Source organism: Oreochromis aureus, linkage group 22, assembly GCF_013358895.1.
Source record: "Oreochromis aureus strain Israel breed Guangdong linkage group 22, ZZ_aureus, whole genome shotgun sequence".
Taxonomy (NCBI): Eukaryota; Metazoa; Chordata; class Actinopteri; order Cichliformes; family Cichlidae; genus Oreochromis; species Oreochromis aureus.
In genome coordinates, this window is record NC_052962.1 from 1,248,620 (window position 1) to 1,267,063 (window position 18,444).

An 18,444-nucleotide genomic window follows, 5' to 3' on the forward strand; every position below is an offset into this window, starting at 1 on the left:
GGTTTTAAACTCAGACCTCTGTCTGCGATAGTCAGTGAGAACCATCAGCTCCACCCACGTGTCCGCCTCAGTTTGATTGCTGTCCTGTAAACAGAGACAATCTGAAATCTGTCTGTTCAAACACCCTCTGTATCGTCTGTTCACTTATGACTTCACAGGACAGGAGCTAGACTCTATTAACGCAGTGCTGTGTCTTTATATTTTCTATTTTACAAGGAAAACAGGAAATTAGTTCATAAATGTATTGAAATGTGCAGACACACCAATGATAGTCAACATTTGCTATGAGCAGCACCTTTATTCTTCAGCATAGCCTGAACTCTCTCAGGCAGCTGTCCTTTAAGCAGCCTTCAGGAACAACGCTCCGCATCTCCTGAAGATCACTCCAAAGTGCTGCTTTGTAGGTTGGCTACATTTTGTTCTGCTCTGTCTGCGATCCACACTTCTTCAGGGACCCTGGCTCCCTCAGAGTGCTCCACTGTGTTAGTGTTTCCAGCTATTCTTTCATTGCACTGGAATCATCATCATTGCCAATAAGGTGATTTCCAGATGGTTTTACATGCTGGATCAAAGTCTGACTTTTCTGTTCATAACTGGGTCAAACTATGAAAGAGGCTCCACCATATTTTATAGATGACTGTAGACCCTCACCTTCCCTTGTCCTCGTCCACACATATCGATGACAATTCAAAACAAACATTTAAAATTTGACTGATTTCCAAACTAGTGTAAGGCAAACCTCAGCCTTTTCTCCCCGTTTCCCTTCGTTAAGAATGACCTCTTGACGGCCCCCCTCCAAACGAGACCATACCTTACAGGTCAACAGCAGCAGGTCCGTGACTTCGCTTTAAGATGCTGCTCTTCTGCTGTCAGTCTTTTTTTAGGTCTGACTGTTTTTGTTCTCTGCTTGTCTCATTTTAAGGACTGCACACCTGCTGACAGCTCTTTATGGACAATCACCTGTTGCACAAATACAATGTTATGCTTGTCAAGCACTGTTTGATATTTAAATTATATTTGGCATTTTATGGAGATTCACCTAAAGAAATGGGAACAAATGATATCATTTAACGTTGTCCCTCGTGTGTAGACACAACACTGATTCCTCTCTTACGTTAAATTCCTGTTTTATGCTTTAATGATCGATAGGTCAGTGTTTAATGGTTTAACTAACAACAACAAAGGTAGAAGAACTGGAATGAAAATTAGGAGCCAAAGAAAAACTTCAGAAAGCTCAGAGAAATATTACTTAAGACCACTTTTTATGTATTAAAAGCAAAATACAAAGAATGAGTTGGGCTCAAGTCTTTTGCACAGTACTGCACATTAACCTGTGTTTCATAAAATGGGCACACAGTGAACCATTCAAACAGCCATACAGAGCACCTACAAAGTCTGAATAAGTGAAGACACCAAATCAAATTCTGTCAAAACCATCTTTATTCTCAAGAGCCAAATCACAAATTCTGCAATCATCGCCCGTCAGGAAAAATCAAAATCATCAGTCCTCCAAGCTGAAAATGTCCAACAGCCGTTTGAGGAACACAATATTCTTTGTTCTTTGTCTTTTTTACTGCCACAGATTCACTTTCACATCTCTCTGCACCTCCTGGTCGAATTCCCGGTTTGCATTAAACAGATGACTTAAACAAGAAGACACTCAAACACACAAGGAGAGAAGAGAAATCTGTGCCGACTGTGGATGACCGCCTCCCGCTGACCACGGTGTCCCTAAACGTGCTCATGTGTAGTTTCTTTTGGATGTGAATCCAACTAATTTAACTGTTTTTATCATTTGTTTTTTTAAATACGTCTCCATCAGACATGGAAATACATTTGAGAGCAACACTGTATCTTTTTAACACTATGCAAAAACAATATGTTCATATTATGCTAACATCTGTAAAAAAAATCTGCAGTCTGAAAATATACATCCTTTTCCTTTGTACTGTAAAATAGCTTCTCTATGGCGCAACTCTTGTTATTGGTTGTAACTGAGAAACCTTACGAGCAACAACTCACGGGAGAGATCACGGCCACCTTTCACATGTTCACATAAACATGTTCCCATCGCATTCCTGCGATGACGACGTTTACATGCACCACAGCTCTGCGTATGTGCTCAACGCACACGGCCAGGACACAGGATGCCCACTCTATAGCTGTCCCGCAAAAAAAGAAAAAAAATGAAACTATTTGTATCATAGTGTAAAAAAACATGCCGATTATTTTGGATTAAAGCTGCATTCATCGTCCTGCTGTGAACTATTTGACTGTTCATGAAGTTCACTATCCAGCAGATCTTTCCAAGTTTTAACTCCTTGTTTTGGTTTCACTGTCTCATCAGTGACTTATCAGGTTTGCTTTTTTCAGTAAAATGCTCAGATAACTGATCAACATGCCAAGCCAACAAAGTCATCGGGAGAACCCAAAGGAACGTGGGAGCTGTCAAAGAGCCCGACTGCTCTTCAGCTTTTTAAGCTAAACGCTCACATTTCATATTAGAGCGTCCACAGACTGAAATAACTTTATGTCTACAAGTTTGTTGATATATTACTACACCAAGGCCATCATTTGTCTCAACCATAAAACTGACAGGTTTATTGTTATGAACTGCTCGACTTTACTACATTTATGAGGGAATGTATTACTGACAGGTTATTTATATTTTGTTACATAAACCAAATAACCTCATTTTTTTTTATCCAGGTCACTGTTTGAAACGCACACATTTTACAAAAATACTGAAGTTTCTTCTTCATGATTGCTGTGTTCCTCAGCAGTTCTTTAACTGTGACCTGCTTTAGTTTTACAGTATCTATGTGACTTTTATGATAACTGTGAGACGTCTCTACCTTCAAGTTCATACTCTGACAATGGGGCTGGCTGCACAGACAGGCTGGCTCCATCCATCCAATCACAGGGCTAGGCTTTAGATACAGTACTGTGCAAAAGTTTTGAGCCACCCTTGATGTCTTTATGTTTTGCCTGTAATCCTGTAAGGCTTTCAAAGTCTCACTTGACCATTTTCATTTCTTCTTTTTGTTAAGCCATTCAACACTGACCTATAAACCATCGGGCAATATTTAAACTGTATGTTTAGCATGAGGGAGGTGGTCTCAGTAATCCCCTCGTTGCAGCTGAAGTCAGCAAATTGAAAAATGCAACAAACTAGAAAGAAAGGAGGAACACGGGCAGATGTGAAAGAAACTGACGGGTGTCACTGTCCTGATCACACAGTGGCTCATTTTATGGTTATAATGAGTATCCTGAACATGAACGGACGTGTCGCGTAGGAAGCCACCAAAGAGAATGACTGCACTGTCGGGCAGCTTCAGAGAGGGGGTGTGGTTTCACAGCAATATCATCAGCCTGCTAAAGAAACCTTTGTTAAATCTACAAAAACACATTAAACATAAGGTTGTTAATCACCTGATTTTGGACTTTCAGTGGTTAAAATCTGTGCAGCTTTCTTAGTGTCTCTTTACCTGCACAGGAAAACAGAATCATCTACACAAACTCAGGAACTGTTATTACATTTGACAGCAGTAACAAAGTTCCAGTTTTGATTCCCAGGCCAAAATTCCCTGCCCATGAGGTAGCGGGTAATCACAGCCCAACAACTGTCTTGGTGGAGGACTGGCAGGCCAAACAAAGAGCAAACACAGCTTTTTGTTTTTCGGGCTGCAAACAATAGTTGCTGCTACTTTAGCTGAATGTCTGAAAAGTTACACTGCCAAATTCCTGAGACTAGACTAAAAGTCTTTAGTTAAAACAAGATGTGGAAGAGAGCCTAAAAACTGGGAACGTGCAACAACAAACCATGTTTACTGCATAAAAATGATGCTTTTTACATGACTTTGTTCAATCTACATGTTCTAACAAACAGAAGCACACCAAAGGGACATTGAGGTCCTGAGCTGAGATCCTGGGACTGTTGGGTTGAACATAGTCAGCTAACTTCTGATGTGTTTGTGCAGCCAGCCCCTGCTACTGAGACACATTCATTTCATTAGAAAAACAAACAAAGAAAAACAGGTTATGTTACGTTAATGAGTCTAGCACGTTGATGTTGGATGCATGTTCTGACAGCTTTCGTCAAAGGCTTCTTCACATAACAAAGTCTTTTGCTGACTGCAGGCGCAGGGGTGCATGTAAACGTGGCCAACCGTTACGTTTCCGAATGGCTCCGTCTCAGCAGGGCCCGGCACGGCCCTTCATGTCGACGGGGGCCAGCCTGAGCTCGGGTACCTCTCCCTCTGATTGTCTGTGCATTTATCTGAATCTGTACAGTTTGCGAGGTGTATATGTGTGAGGTCCGGGTCATTCAAACACTGCAGCAATTCTATTGCTTTGATAAAAAGGCATCACTTCACAGAAATGAGAAGAAACAAAATAAAATACAAGCTGCTTTGAGGAGTAGTGTGAAGCTCGAAAAAGCGAGATATAAAGAGCCGAGGTCTGTCACATTGCAAACGACAATACCACACCGAGGCTTTTTCAAGAAACAAAACAAAACCAGAGGCTAAAGAGCAAAGAAAGAGTTCTACTTTTCACAATCTCACCAGCCTCGTCAGTGTACCTTGGTGATGGCGAAGCATACAGTTTACTTGGCCTCCGAATGCCACCGGTCGGTCACAGTCGTGGAGTCGGACTCATGTGTTATCTGTGTGAGCGATACACCAATCAGCCACATCACTAAAACCAGTTACAGGTGAACACTGGTCTTCTCTGCTGGTAAACCCTCCCATTTACCAACCCTCCAACTGAGGCAGACAGAGGCCCACTCCGAAAACCACTGCCAGTACCTGAGTGGGACCCAGCATCTGTGCCAGTCTTATTGTTGTGGCTGATCAGCTGCTGCACAACAGCTGCACAGATGTACTGTACATTCTGTATATGTGCATGTGTGTTACTGTACTATATGCATGCCATCCTGCGAGGGTGCTGGGCTCTTATTCACACATGTAAATAACAATACACTTCAATCAGCCATAGCCCCAACTCACCATAGCACCATGACCTCGCTGCTTTAATAGAAAGTTCACCTCCACTCACGGAGACACTAAACAAACAGAAAAAAATGCTGACTAATTATTTGACTTTGAGGCAACATGGCTGAGATGAAACACTGAAATCTTATGCTGGTCTTATAGTTGAAGTTCCAACTGCAGACTGAAACACAGCAAAGAGGACAGCCTGTGTGTGGCAGGACCAACAGGGAGCCAATTTATACTCAACTAAGGAAGTGCAGGGAGGATGTAATGAGGGCATTGTTCACCTGGTTTTGGCACAACATGCAGTACTGTGACACACAGACGATCCTGGCCTCAGTGCCACCGCGTGACGAGCCTCCGGCACGACGAGCGGCTCATTTTAACGCTGCTTCTGCATTCCATTCACTGTCGCTCAAGTCTACATCGAAGTTTTGGTTTTGTTGTTTCATTGTGTTGTTTCTTGTCGAAATAAAGGCAAACAAACAGAAACTCGAGCAAGATTTTTTCCACTGTACAGGTTTGAACACGGCTGCACAGAACTTCTGCATTTTCAGTTAATCTGTCAGAGTTGCATATGAAATGCTTTGAGGTTGTGCTAATTAATCATTAGTCTATAAAGTATCAAAGCACTGGTCATGTTGTCTGACAATAAGTCCAAAGGCAATTAACAACGACAACGCGAGAGACTCACACTCTCTCAGTTTATTAGTGTCCACACTCTGATTTAGTAACATCGTTCTCATCAACATTCTTTGCTTTCAACCAGACACAAAGATGCTTCCTGCTCATAAACACAGAGCTGACTTTTGACTATTTTGCTGGCCCATATATGCTGTTGTAGTGCAACAGTATTTATGCAAAATGCCACATATCATTTTAAGGGTTGGGTAAGCAGACTTACTGTTAGCTGAAAGTGTGTGTGTGTGAAGGGCCAGAGAGAAGTTGTGTTTACAGTGTGCAGTGCCACCGTGTGAAGTTTGAAGGGACTCATTACTCTAATAGAGACACTCCAACAGAGTAGTGTCCTTAGATTTGTGCTTCATGCAGACTGTCAGTTTATCCTTTGACTAAAAACATCCTGTTTAGCTCTGCCTCGTTAAGGTTCGCCTCACCTAACGAGCCACTTTCTTCCAATAGGACGGCTTCGGGAAGCCTGGCTCAGGACGAGTTCTACTGCCTGCAGCAAACGAGTGTCACAGAAGGTGTGAGAAAAACCTTTGGAAACCTCGATTTAATAGCAGTCCAAGTGCTGGGATTGTTTACATATCTTTAGTAAATGATTTGAAACTTTGGTTATTGGTTTAATAGGAACAATCAGCATTGCAACATCAAATGAGAAAAGACACACAGGTCCCCTTTAATATCGCAAAATCCTGCTCAGGTTTCTCGCTCGGAGCGTGTCTTGAGCTGACGTTTGTTTTTCCGACAGCTCTGGAATGCAGCGTTACAACTTAACCTCGTAATGTGCGGCTGCCGAGAGACTTGCAGACACCTGCGAGCTGCCGTCCGTTAGAGTGCGCAATTTTAACGGTCACAGTAGGATGGCGAGGCACCGGACAGACTGGACACTCACCAGATGGACGAAGGTTGATATATTAATCACGGGTGCGGTAAAGTGGAGCGGGTTTGGGGAAGGGCCGACGGTTTGCTGACGACGTCTCGTGTCGCGGATGAGGTGAGCAGCCGAGTATTTTAACATAAAGGAAGGAATATACAACATATGCTTGGCTTCTAACGAACAAACAAGTGTTGATAAGATTACCATGATGCAACGGTACACTAATGAAAACAAAAAACCTAAAGTCAAATCTGAGGTGAGATGTTATATCCATGACAACAATAACAGAACAAACCAGAAAAGTCAAAAAGCTATTCACATGTACCCGCACTGTCAGGAATGGTTTCATCCAAAAATAGACCAGAGAGCTACTCTAAGGTGTGGAATGAAGTGACACTCAGTAGTGCTGTTAGAAGGTTCGTTGTGACGGGCTTTCTGCTGGTTCCACCCCTGAGACCACCAGGGTGCCCAGGCGCACGCGCGCACACACACACACACACACACACACACACACAGAAATCCACTGGTCAGTCCTCGAAGACCTCCAGAAACAGAGGAGGGAACAGCTCGGTGGGGCACTCCACTTTCATGTGGAGGAATCGGCTGGCGTGGCAGGTGCCGATCATCCGCAGGTCTGTCACCTTCATTAGCAGCTTGGGCCAGAAATGTGCCACTTTGTGTTTGCGGTAGTTGATATAATGTTCAAAGGCCAACAGGAACTCCTCTTGGCAACGCTCGATTCGCTCCACACTAGTTAGGCCTGGACGATCTGAAGACACAAGCACACCAACAGTGTTGTTATGTAGCGTCCTGCAGAGCTGTAAAGCGTTTGTCCCTGAGGAACAGAGCTGAGAGAAACCTGATAACCCTTCGTCTTCCTTTGCTAATAGGAAGGATGGCTTACAATAGCTTAATTGCAACTCACAAGGGTCTAGGCTCTATCTATGACTGATTACATTATGTGTTTGGGATCACTGTCATACTGGAATATGAAGATCATCCTAGTTGGATCCAAATCTGACTTAACAGGATCTCCAACACCACTGGCTGAAGTGCAGTCACAGACCACCACAGACTGTCTGCTGTGCGGACTCTCCCTCACCTCCTTCCATCCAGTTATTGTGTGATTTGGCATATCTGAGCCTATTTCTCCTGTTTCCCTTACTTAGGCATGGCTTCTTCAGAGCCACCATTTGACTGGGATGAGGCTTCAGGAAACAGTAGCTGGATGAAGCCCTGTGCATGAGGAAGCAGCCTTAACACGACTGACTGTCAAATACTGTTCTTCTTCTTTTGTCCTCATTGATTTTAAGGACACACTGCACAAATCCTGTATTATTTGGGATGGTTTGGAACAAATGTGGAGGAGGTAGGGCTCTGATCAGGTGTGTGGCTTATATAAGTATATATATCTGTAAACTTATACATCTTTCTACGTGTTACTGAAGTTATAAAAAATAAAAAATGCATGTAACAAATTATAATGAAGAATTTCTGATGGAGAGGCCATAAACAGGAAGTTGGGATCAAATGAGCTCATGCTGCTTCCTGCTTGTTTTTGAACATGTAAGTTATTAGTGTGAATGCTTGTAAAAGCATTCACAGTATTGTTGTTGTAATCTTTATTATTATTATATATTCCGTACGTTTTTTGTACTCTATCTCCTTCAAAACCGTTCAACTTAGAAAAACCATTCAAACACCGTTAGATTCCTCTTCTTTTGGACATGACTGCTTGTATTTTTCTCATTTATAACATTTATATTTTTAAAATTATTCAACTTTTTTCAACAAAAATTTCCCATGTATTTCAATGGGGAGACCCTTCAAATTCTCCTTCAACTTACTCCTCTTTAAACTGTATCTACTTCCACATACGTTGACGTAGATCCACCATTCAAACTTTAAAATGAAGACAAGACATTCAACTATTCAACTTGTATTTATCTTTTCAATATCTATTATACTTTTTCTTCAGTTCCAGTTTAAGTTTCATGATGATTTTTCAGCCGTTTCAGAGTTTATAATGGGTGTGTATGGGATGGAATGTTGGGGCTAGAGTGAGACAGCTCAACTGCCAGAGTGAGAGGAGCGAAAAAATTAATCTGAAAATATTTTTTAAAACTGCTGCTGTGTCCACAGCGTTTGCTCTACAGGTATGATTTTACCCTCAAAACGTAGCCATCGCTGTCCTCTTTCATCCAATGTGTTTACTATTGTACTAGGTGTTATGGTTCTTTCATAAATGTCACCAAAGCACAGCCTCCTCCCTCCAACTCCTCCATAGACTCTAATGTTAAAATGGCTCAGAAGGTTTGTTTGAAAATCAGAAGAGCATGGTGTCTTTCCACTGTCACCACGTCCATATAATAAACTCCACAGGCATGAAAACTGAGAATTAGGTAGACTAGACATTGCTGCCGCTCACGGTGAAAGAATTTTGTCAATACGACATGTACTTTTCATTTGGGAAGGATTTGTTTGGGGCTGACTTTTCTGTTCATTTTAAGCAGCAAAAGTGAGGTGCATGTCTGTGTGCGTGTGTATGGAGCCCCTGGCTCAGTCACTATAGCAACCAGGCTCACACCTGCCTGCCTACCGAGCTCTCTCTCACTCTGCCAAGATTCATCTTGAACACTTCTCTTTCAACTGCTGCTGTGTCCACAGTGTTTGCGCTACAGCCATCATTTTACCCTCAAAACGAAGCCATCGTTCTTCTCTTTCCAACAGCATGTCTTTCAAAGCTCAGAGATGTAAAGTTTTTAAATTGTGTGGATCCAAGTGGAGGGATCACATTTTAGTCATTCAGTGATTCAAAGAATATGAACTTTTAATATTCATTCAGATGTTTTCTGACTCTAAATTTTCTTTTCTCATTACTTAGGTTTTTCTAATTTACATTTAAAACATTTTCAGCTATTTTCCAACTTCTTCTCTGTGCTTGTCAGCTTTTAGCAGTTCAGCACTTTTGTTTTCAGGTGAAAATTTCTGTATTTTTCATCTCATTCAACATTTTTAACTAAAAATTCAGCAATTAATTCTTTTCAGTGCATATATTCAGATTCAAGCATTCACACTGCAGTTTCTTCAGAAAATGCACTTTCTAGTTTATAATTATTATTGTTTTGTTTGTTTGTCTCTTTTTTTCTCTGTTGTTGTTGTTATACTATTTAAACATGTTCAAAATAAAGATCCAGTACAAATACACCGTGTTTTTGGAACAACCGTGTACATTTTGTTCATGTGTGGACACACTGGTTCATGCACTGAGTTAAACACACGTGTACCTGTCTGCTCAGTCTGACAGCTCGATGGGTATACACTACAGTGTTAGTTATTATTTATTGTAGTATTCACAATTATTTTTCTTTTTTGGTACAAATAGTACGAAACAAAAAAAGTCAAATTTAGAGATGATGGTCCTTGTTGCTCTAATAGCGGTGTTATCTAACCGTCAGTGGATACTGTAAAGTGTCAGGACAGATGGGCAGGTTAAACCGTCTCATGTCTGCACCATAAAGCACACGAGTATTGATCTTCAATGAGAGTATTACAGAGAAATGCCAGTGGAGCCAAAAACAAGCTAACAGGCCAAAGCCCCTCACAATGATTACAGTGATTAATTGATTAAACTGTGGTTTGATATAGATTTCATGTCAAAACCAAGTATTCACACAAGCTGTGCAGCTGCAGATTCACGCTGCTGTACTTCCTAAAAATCTGTTCCCTGTAAGCCAACGTTACCAACAGCGTAATAAGAACGCAGTAACACTCTGGTGTGCTAAAACAGAGTGAGCGAGAAAGAAAACCCTTTAATAACCTCTTATGTACACGGGCAAGTGTGCACTCTAGGTGATTACCGGATGAAAGCAGGATAACAGCTTGCAGAAGAGCCACCTCAGAGTCATCCAAGTTAAAGGAGGACAGCGACACGCCAAGGTCAAAGATGGCGTCTGAGACTACGCCCAAGCCTCCGTTCTTGAGCTGACCTCGTGTCACTGCCATCTCGCCGTTGAGTGTGAGGGTCTCGCTTTCTGGATCGTAGCGAACAGCAGCTCGCAGCGACATGATCTCCATGCAACAGCCTTTCAACAGGATGATCTGGTCTTCACAAGGCAGCTGGGTTACAGAGAAGAACGGCTTATTTAGCAGGAATGGACAGGTGGAACTTCCATTATGTCAAAGACTGTGAAAAATTCATATTCAGTCTGAATATACAGCTCTTTAACCACTCAGTGACACATTCAGAATCACCGTTTCCACTCAAACAAACTTACCTCACAGAACATAGGCAGTTTTTTGGCAAAGTCCACCACTCGGGTTATGGCAGGGGTGATAATTTTTGTAAACTGACTGAAGGCTTCTATGTCCACTTTACTTCCTTCAGGTGCATTACCCGTGGACGCTTGACCAATATCCTCAGGCTGAAAGAACGAGGAGTGCACGTCAGTGTTTGCTGGTTTCATCGCATCATTTGTTATTTATCCATCGTTTGCTTTTTACATGTAAATGACTGAAAACCTGTGTCGCCATCGTTAGGCTCAACTGAACTGTGTATCTGCTGTGTCTTACCTTAGCTTCCTTCACCCCCGCTGCACTCTGGTCAGAAGTATAGAATAAATTACATGTTATTTCATTAAGAAGCATTGCTTCCTCGACCTGTTGGATAATCAACAGGAATCGTGAAGTTTCAATGAAGAACCCGTGTCAAGCCAACTAAAAGAAAACAAGTTAAAACTGAAGACAGATGAAAGAGTGCGCAGACAGAAAACAGGTAAAGACAGAGTTTCCATGGATCAAACGGGTCCTCGGGAACGCTCTTTACTGGAACTTTGTATGCGACCTCAATCAAAACTTTGGTTACGTTTTCAACACTTTTTGAAACAAATTGCATGAAAAACAACAGATGCGGCCATGAACGTCTGCAGACAGATTAGGCTGTGTTCATGTTGCCGCAGGGAAAGTCTTTTCAGGGAAAGAGACTTTCCCCCATGTTCCCCAGTATCCAGAAAAATAACCCTTTATTTTTGCCAAACCCCGCCGGCCGATCAAATAATTCTGCGATTAATGAGCGTTCCTTTTAATCGTGCCATAGAAACTCAGTATAAAGTCAACAAACAGCTGACAGACTCTCAGTCCGGACAGAGTAATCAAACTTAACAGAAAAAGCAAAATTAGTCAAAAACAGAGTGAGGTGTGAAATCAAAAGCTACAAACAGAAAGAGAGGAAAATTAAACAGCACGAAAAAAAGCAAGTCATTAGTATTAGCAATTAAGAGTTGCTGCTTGGCAAGACACAAGACAAGAGTAAGATGTTCCAATATAAATTAGTGCTGCTGCGTTGAGGAAACACTTTTCTCCATCGTCCAGCTAATTCTCCCCACTCTACAAGGAGATACAAAAAAACACATGGACATATTAACATAGGGAACAGTGGAACAATGGTGGTGGTGGTGGAAGAGGAGGAGACGGGGGCATGATGCGGAAGGGGGCTGGGACGGGTTGGAAGTGGGCTGAGATGGGCGGGAGGGGGAGGTAGGTGGGGGTCGGGGGGGTTGGTGGTTTGAACAAGGCACAGTAATCAATACAATCAAGGCTTTGGTGAGGAGGGAGGGAGGAGGAGGCCGATGTCTCACCAGGAATTTCCGCTTCTGCTTCCAGTGGTTGCCCTGGGCGTTTGTGGCCATATGGGCTTCGGTCACCATACGGATGAGGTCCCACTCCTCTTGGGTGGGCTCCAGTCGGTCCCACGCCGTTTTCTGCAGTTCCTCCCTCCGACGGCGCTCTCGGTTCTCCTCGATTAGCTTCCGCTTGGCCAGCCGCTTGCTGTCATCCAACACCACTGGGGCAAATAAAGGGGGTCAGCAGGGGGCAAAGGGAGACCAAGAGAGTAGACGGGAAGGAAAAGGAATAAGGGAGAGGAGGGGGGGGGGGGCACAAAATGATGACTCGCTGAGGTGCAGTGTTGTTACAACACAAGAACATGACATCCCACTGAGGTGACACTTGTTCATGCTTCATGCTCATGGCTGATCTTGTGTTTTGAACCGTTTTATTTTCTGGACTTTCAGAAAGCTCAGGGTCAAAAATGACACAGCTACAACGTAGAAGGAGGCTTTAGATTCAAATGACCCACACATGGAAAAAAAACAACAAACTTTTCATTGTATGAAAAATGTGTAAGGCACTAAATCAAACAAAAAGTGAATATGGAAACCATTATTTGTTTTTCCATGTGGTGAAAAATCATCACTGCTTTTATTTGGAGTGCAAGCACTGTTTCTGAAAACCAGTAAATACATTTCAGGTGATGACAAACCCTGATGAACATTCTTCAAATCCAACTTTTTTTGCTGATTTTGTTACTAATTCTGCACTTTCTTCATAAATGTCTTTGTTTTCGCATCTAAATGTCAGAATTCTTTTTTTTCCAGCTGAAGAACCGGAGAAATGCAAAAGTGACATAAAAGATATAAAGAGTAAAATATCCTGTTACTGAGGCCACTTACAGTCTGTTGCCATTCCCACTGCAATGCACTTCTTGAAGCGACATTCCTGGCACTGGTTTCTGGTCACTTTGTCAATAACACATTTGCCCTCGTACTTACAGGCATAAGTTGGATTGAGATTCTTCTGGATTGTCCGTCTGAAGAATCCCTAGAAAACAGAAGGCGATGTGATCAGAACAGGGAGACCGCCAAGGCCGACGGAAGCTGAGGTCACATGGTTTACCTTGCAACCTTCACAGGTAATACAGCGATAGTGGTAGCCTGTAGCTTTGTCCCCACACACTACGCATAGCTCATCCTTGTCCAGGTAACTTGGTATGTACCCTAGAGAGAAAAGAAGGAGATGACTGGATTGTTTGTTTTAATTCAAAAAATAAGGCAAATGAAGTTTTTCAAAACACATTCATTTTTAATATATTTTAGTTAAAGTTTATGTCAAAGTTTATTCTTTGCATAGTAGTAAAAAAATCTATGTATACACACTCACACACATATATATATATGAATGAATGTGTGCATTTGCATAAAATACACACTACAGAATGATGTAACATGACTCTTTGTAGTCCTGTGAAAAACTACACCCCCCATGACTCAGTAGCTGTAAAACCACCTTTAGCAGCAGCAGCTTGAGTGGACACGTCCGTCGCTGTGGAAGAATTTAGGCCCATTCTTCTTTATAATATTTCAGGGATTTGCATCGGATTTGCAGGGATGTTTTTATGCACAGCTCTGCCACAGCCTTCCAACAGAGTTGAGGTCTAGATCAGGCACCACCTTAACCCCCCGCCCCAAGGCCAAGCCTTAGTTTTAGCTTGAGTCTGGAATACTTTGGTATACAGAGAAGTTCATGGTCAGCTCAGAGACTATAAGGTGTCCAGGATCTGTGGCTGCTTAACGAGTCCAAATCATCACCCCTCCACTGATGTCCTTGACAGTTGGTATGCAGTATTTGTACTGCCCTGCTGTGTTTGGTTTTCTCCAAACGAGGTGCTTCATCTCCAGACATCGCTGCTTTGCAAAGTTCTTGAGGTGCTGAGGCAATTTTGTAAGTCTAAGCCATGCTGTCATGTTATTTTAGGGGGGAGAGGCTTTCTTCTGGAAACTCTTACAAACAAGCAATAGTTGTTCAGGCTCTTTCTAATTCTACTGCTATGAACATGCTAACTGAAGCCTGTAGAGTCTGAGATGTTGGTCTTGGATTTTTGGCATTTTCTGAATATTGCGTAGTTTGACCATGGGGTGAATTTGATGAGACCTTGACTCTTGGGAACCTGTGGAATTGTGTTAGCAGTTACCTGAATGCTCTAGATCAGCAAACTGCCAAAACCTGTTCTTTTCTGTAGGTGGTCACACTTGCTAACAGCAGAGTGTGGAGTGGCAGGTAAACTCTGCTGCTTCGAACACACTTCATGGAAAAATCTTTGTAGACTCTAATATTGTGGAGTCTATCCTGTATTTGAGATTGGGTTGAGTGAGTTCTGTCACCAGGACAGTAGGTTAACAAACTGATCAATATCTTTTGTCAGCCTTCTGTTGCCTCAACAGCAATCAATAAGGAACCCCTGTCTACCTCAATCAAACACAGCAACAAGCCCTGATCACAGACTTCCAACGCACGAGGCCTTATGTCTTGGATTTATGCTTATCGGACTTAATTCGAAAATCCCAGACATCATTGATCGATGATCAAGAAGGACTTGTGACCAGTTATCAGTTTGAGCAAGTGTATTACAAGTCTATTATATTATAGACACACACACACACACACACACACACTCACTCACACGCACGCACGCACGCACACACACACACACACACATGCTTGCATACACACAAACCCAGTTAATTACAGAACTGTGGAGAATGATCAAGTTACTTGTAACTTAAACAAGTTAAACAACTTAAACACGTCGGAGGTCCAGTTCTAGCCCCTCAGATACTTTGTTAAAGAGCTAAATAATCACAGCCTGCATGTCATACCTTTCCTGTGCGCACCCTGCATCCACCGCAGGTGTGAAAATTCAGGTTTGATCTCGGGAAAGTACTCGGGCTGGTGGAAGTGACTGAGAGGGACCTCCATGCTGCAAAACTCACTCTTAAAAACAGAAGGACCAGCAGCGTAGGAACACGAGTAGTGCTGGCTGGGGGACCAAGCCTGCTCCATGCAGGGTTGATGATGAAGCGGCTGAGGCTCACAGTTGCCATAGCCGGACCCTTCGCCCGAGTACATGCAATGTTCCCCACCTCCCTGCACTGAATAGCTTCCGACGCCGGTGTGAGGCATCTCGTACATGTCTGGAATGCAATAGTTCATGATGAAGAACTTCAGCAGAGCACCTTAAAAACTTCTGGGTCTACCCGGAGAACTATCTGCTCTCAAAAAAGAAAAACCTGAGCTGGCATCAAGCCACAGAAATGAAGAAAATAACTCCTGATCTGAAAGGACTTGATGGAGTTGACCGTACTTAGGAGCAAACGCTTTATCCAACAAATCCACAGACCACAAACAACACCTTGCAACTGCCCCACCCGCCACCACCCGGCCGAATTGGGAAGCAGAGATTTATGACGACATAGGGCTCTAATCTTACACTTCACAAATCCGTGATGTACCACAGACAGTGGCGATGTCACAGATTAAGACATTACATGGTGCACCTACTGTAAGAAACATCTCACAACAACCACAAAAGTGAAGAGCAAATCTAAAGAAAAGCTGGTCCAAGAAAACACAAATGGTTAAAAAATCTGACTGAGGAGGGTTCGCATATGATACAAGAATTATCTTAACCGTGATCCTTTCCTAACCTCATAACCTTGGCCTTTACATTTTGACCATTGCTTATCCTCTGGGTATTTTAACAGCACCGACTAACAAGTTCCCTTAGGTCAGTTACACAATTTATTCTTGAAGCCACTTGGTGAGTACTACAACACTAAGAAGGTTCTAAGAGGGGTTTTAACACATGGCCCTGATTTTTCACCAATAAGACTCTAATGTGTATTTAGATCCTGCTGTGCAGCTTATGGAAAGATGGGGCACATATTAGTGCAATTATTTGGGATTTACTTAGAATAATAAATATCTGCACAAAAACCAAAATAACATGTTGGTTTAGATCAGCAGCTAAATCAAATTCAGGGAATGAGCCATGAAAAACTGTGTAAATGCATATAAATGTGCAAAGTAGCACTAACATTTATTGTTTTTTGTTGTAGTTGTAGTGCAAAGAATTTTAAAATGCTGAAAAACATTTAGTGTGGAAATCTGTAAACCAAAAGTCCAATTTTTTTCCTACTTATAAAAAACACATTTTTGTAAAATTAGTTGAGTCTGAAAGTGTTTTATATATTGATATCTATATATATTTATATATATCTATATATACAGATTTAAACAATGACACATCGTGTGGTCTGTTTCTGTAAAGTCACTTATTAATCCCAGAGAGGTTACGCTCAGTCATACTAATGAGGCGTCCTCGTCAATAATGATGGCAGCCTTGAGATTTGAAATGTATTTAAAATTTGCATGGTAAACAATATTTTTTCACACACACACACACACACACACACACACACACACACACACACACACACACACACACACACACGTTTGCTGTGACCCAATTTAATTTTAATAGTTACTTTCACTTAATTTTGCACTTTTTTCCTGTTCTGAAAACTCAAATTTAGAGACAAATTGCAACAGAAACACTTGTTTACAACAGTAAAGACAAAGACAAAAACTGATGTATAGAGGATTACTAGAAAATCTTATTTGTATATTTGTAGTTAAAAAATTATGGTAACACTTAAATCACACGTTAAATCTTCATGCAAAAAATACTGCTGATTTTCACTGAAATACACTGCCTGATTCTTTAAGAAGGAAACGATGCAGCGACGGTGAGTGGAAACCAAAATCATGGCCCAGTTATAACATTTAAAGTGACAAACATCTTGTCCAACTCTGGTTGGAGGGACAAGTCTGACAGTGAAGCGTTCACAGTAATAGCTGTGCAGATTTAACGCCTCACTTATTGTGCAAAGTTTAACCATGAAATGAACAGAATCATTCTGATTTTCTTCTCTTCTGAAGCAGAGCTAATATAACAGCATCAAGGCTTGTTTATCAGTTTAGATTATGACAGAAAGCACGGTCCATAAAAACATGGTTGGATGGGTTTTGTGTGAGAGAACCTGAAACGTCTGTACTGAGCCTCTACCTCAACCCCAACAAGTGTGACCTTCAGCATTCCCTGGAGAGGTTTGCAGCGGAGTATGAATTGGCTGTGATGACGATCAGCACCTCAAAGTCTGAGGTCATGGTACCGTACCAAAGAATGATGCTCCCTCCGGGTTTTGGGAAAGTGGCTGCATCTATGCAAAGAAATATCTTACGATCTTATTCAGGAGTGATGGGAAAGTGGAGTGAGAGGTGGACTGGCAGATTGGTGTGGTGTCAGGAATAAAGCTTTGTACAAGGCTGTTGTAATGAAGAGAGGGTTTGGCAAAGGAAGGCAAAACTATGGCCATGAGAGAGAGCCAGTGACGTCTACAGGGACTGTGCTGTAGAGCAGCTGCTCCTCCGTGTTGGAAGGACTCATGTGATGTGGTTCAGGCATCTGGTTAGGATGGCTCCTTTTGGAGGTTTCTCAGGCAGGCCCAAATGACTTTAGGGTACCCAGAATGCACTGGAGAGATTCTGTATCCCCTCTACCCTGTAACTGGATTGAGATTCCACAGAAGGAACTGGAACCTATTGCTAGGTAGAAGGATATCTGAATACCTTGCTTAGCTTGACTAACTATCATAGTTTACTTAACGACTGACTTGGCTGTTGATGATGATAAGGCTTTCCAGACACCTAGAGTCACAATTAAATTGTTAAAGGTCAAAAATTCCCATAAACCAATTTCTAAACCTCGTGGAAAACCTTCCCGGAAGAGCTGAAGGTGTTATAGTTGAAAACAGCGGGTCAGCATTATTAGAAAATATGAATAAGAATGGAAGTCACTGAAGTTAATATGCATCTCGAGGCAGATGACCAAATAATATAGTTCATTTATGAATTACAGTAAATTATCATTTCATGTCAAATCATTGAAACTCTGCATGATGCCATGGAGGAGCTTTTAAAATAAAAACTCAAATTTCTTTTTCAATTTAGCATCACCGACGTCTGTAGTTAAGACTAACCAAAAAAAGTAGACCACCTGAAAATAGTAACAGTGCCACAATCACCTATTACAATCTGTTTAAAAGTCTGTTTTGGTATGTTGCATACCCATCCAAGTCAACCAAAAGATGTCATCTCTCCAGCGTATCCTGGGTCTACCCCGAGGTCTCCGCCTGGTGGGACATTACTGGACCG

General features: G+C 42.0%; 1 protein-coding gene across 3 annotated transcripts in view; it reads right to left on the bottom strand.

Annotated features, from left to right (window-relative positions):
* Positions 1-1,422: 1,422 nt before the first annotated feature.
* Positions 1,423-18,444, bottom strand: part of thrb (thyroid hormone receptor beta) — a 112,362-nt gene continuing 95,340 nt past the window's right edge. The window contains exons 1-8 of one of the 3 annotated variants that reach the window (XM_039605530.1): positions 15,048-15,396; positions 13,288-13,388; positions 13,065-13,212; positions 12,192-12,397; positions 11,128-11,154; positions 10,833-10,979; positions 10,416-10,674; positions 1,423-7,324 (exon numbers count right to left, since the gene is read on the bottom strand). In XM_039605530.1, coding sequence (XP_039461464.1) covers positions 7,083-7,324; positions 10,416-10,674; positions 10,833-10,979; positions 11,128-11,154; positions 12,192-12,397; positions 13,065-13,212; positions 13,288-13,388; positions 15,048-15,381 — 1,464 coding nt within the window. In that variant the 5' untranslated portion in view covers positions 15,382-15,396 and the 3' untranslated portion in view covers positions 1,423-7,082. Of the gene's footprint in view, positions 7,325-10,415; positions 10,675-10,832; positions 10,980-11,127; positions 11,215-12,191; positions 12,398-13,064; positions 13,213-13,287; positions 13,389-15,047; positions 15,397-18,444 lie in introns of those variants that run through there. The other 2 variants (XM_039605528.1, XM_039605529.1) reach the window with 2 other exon arrangements.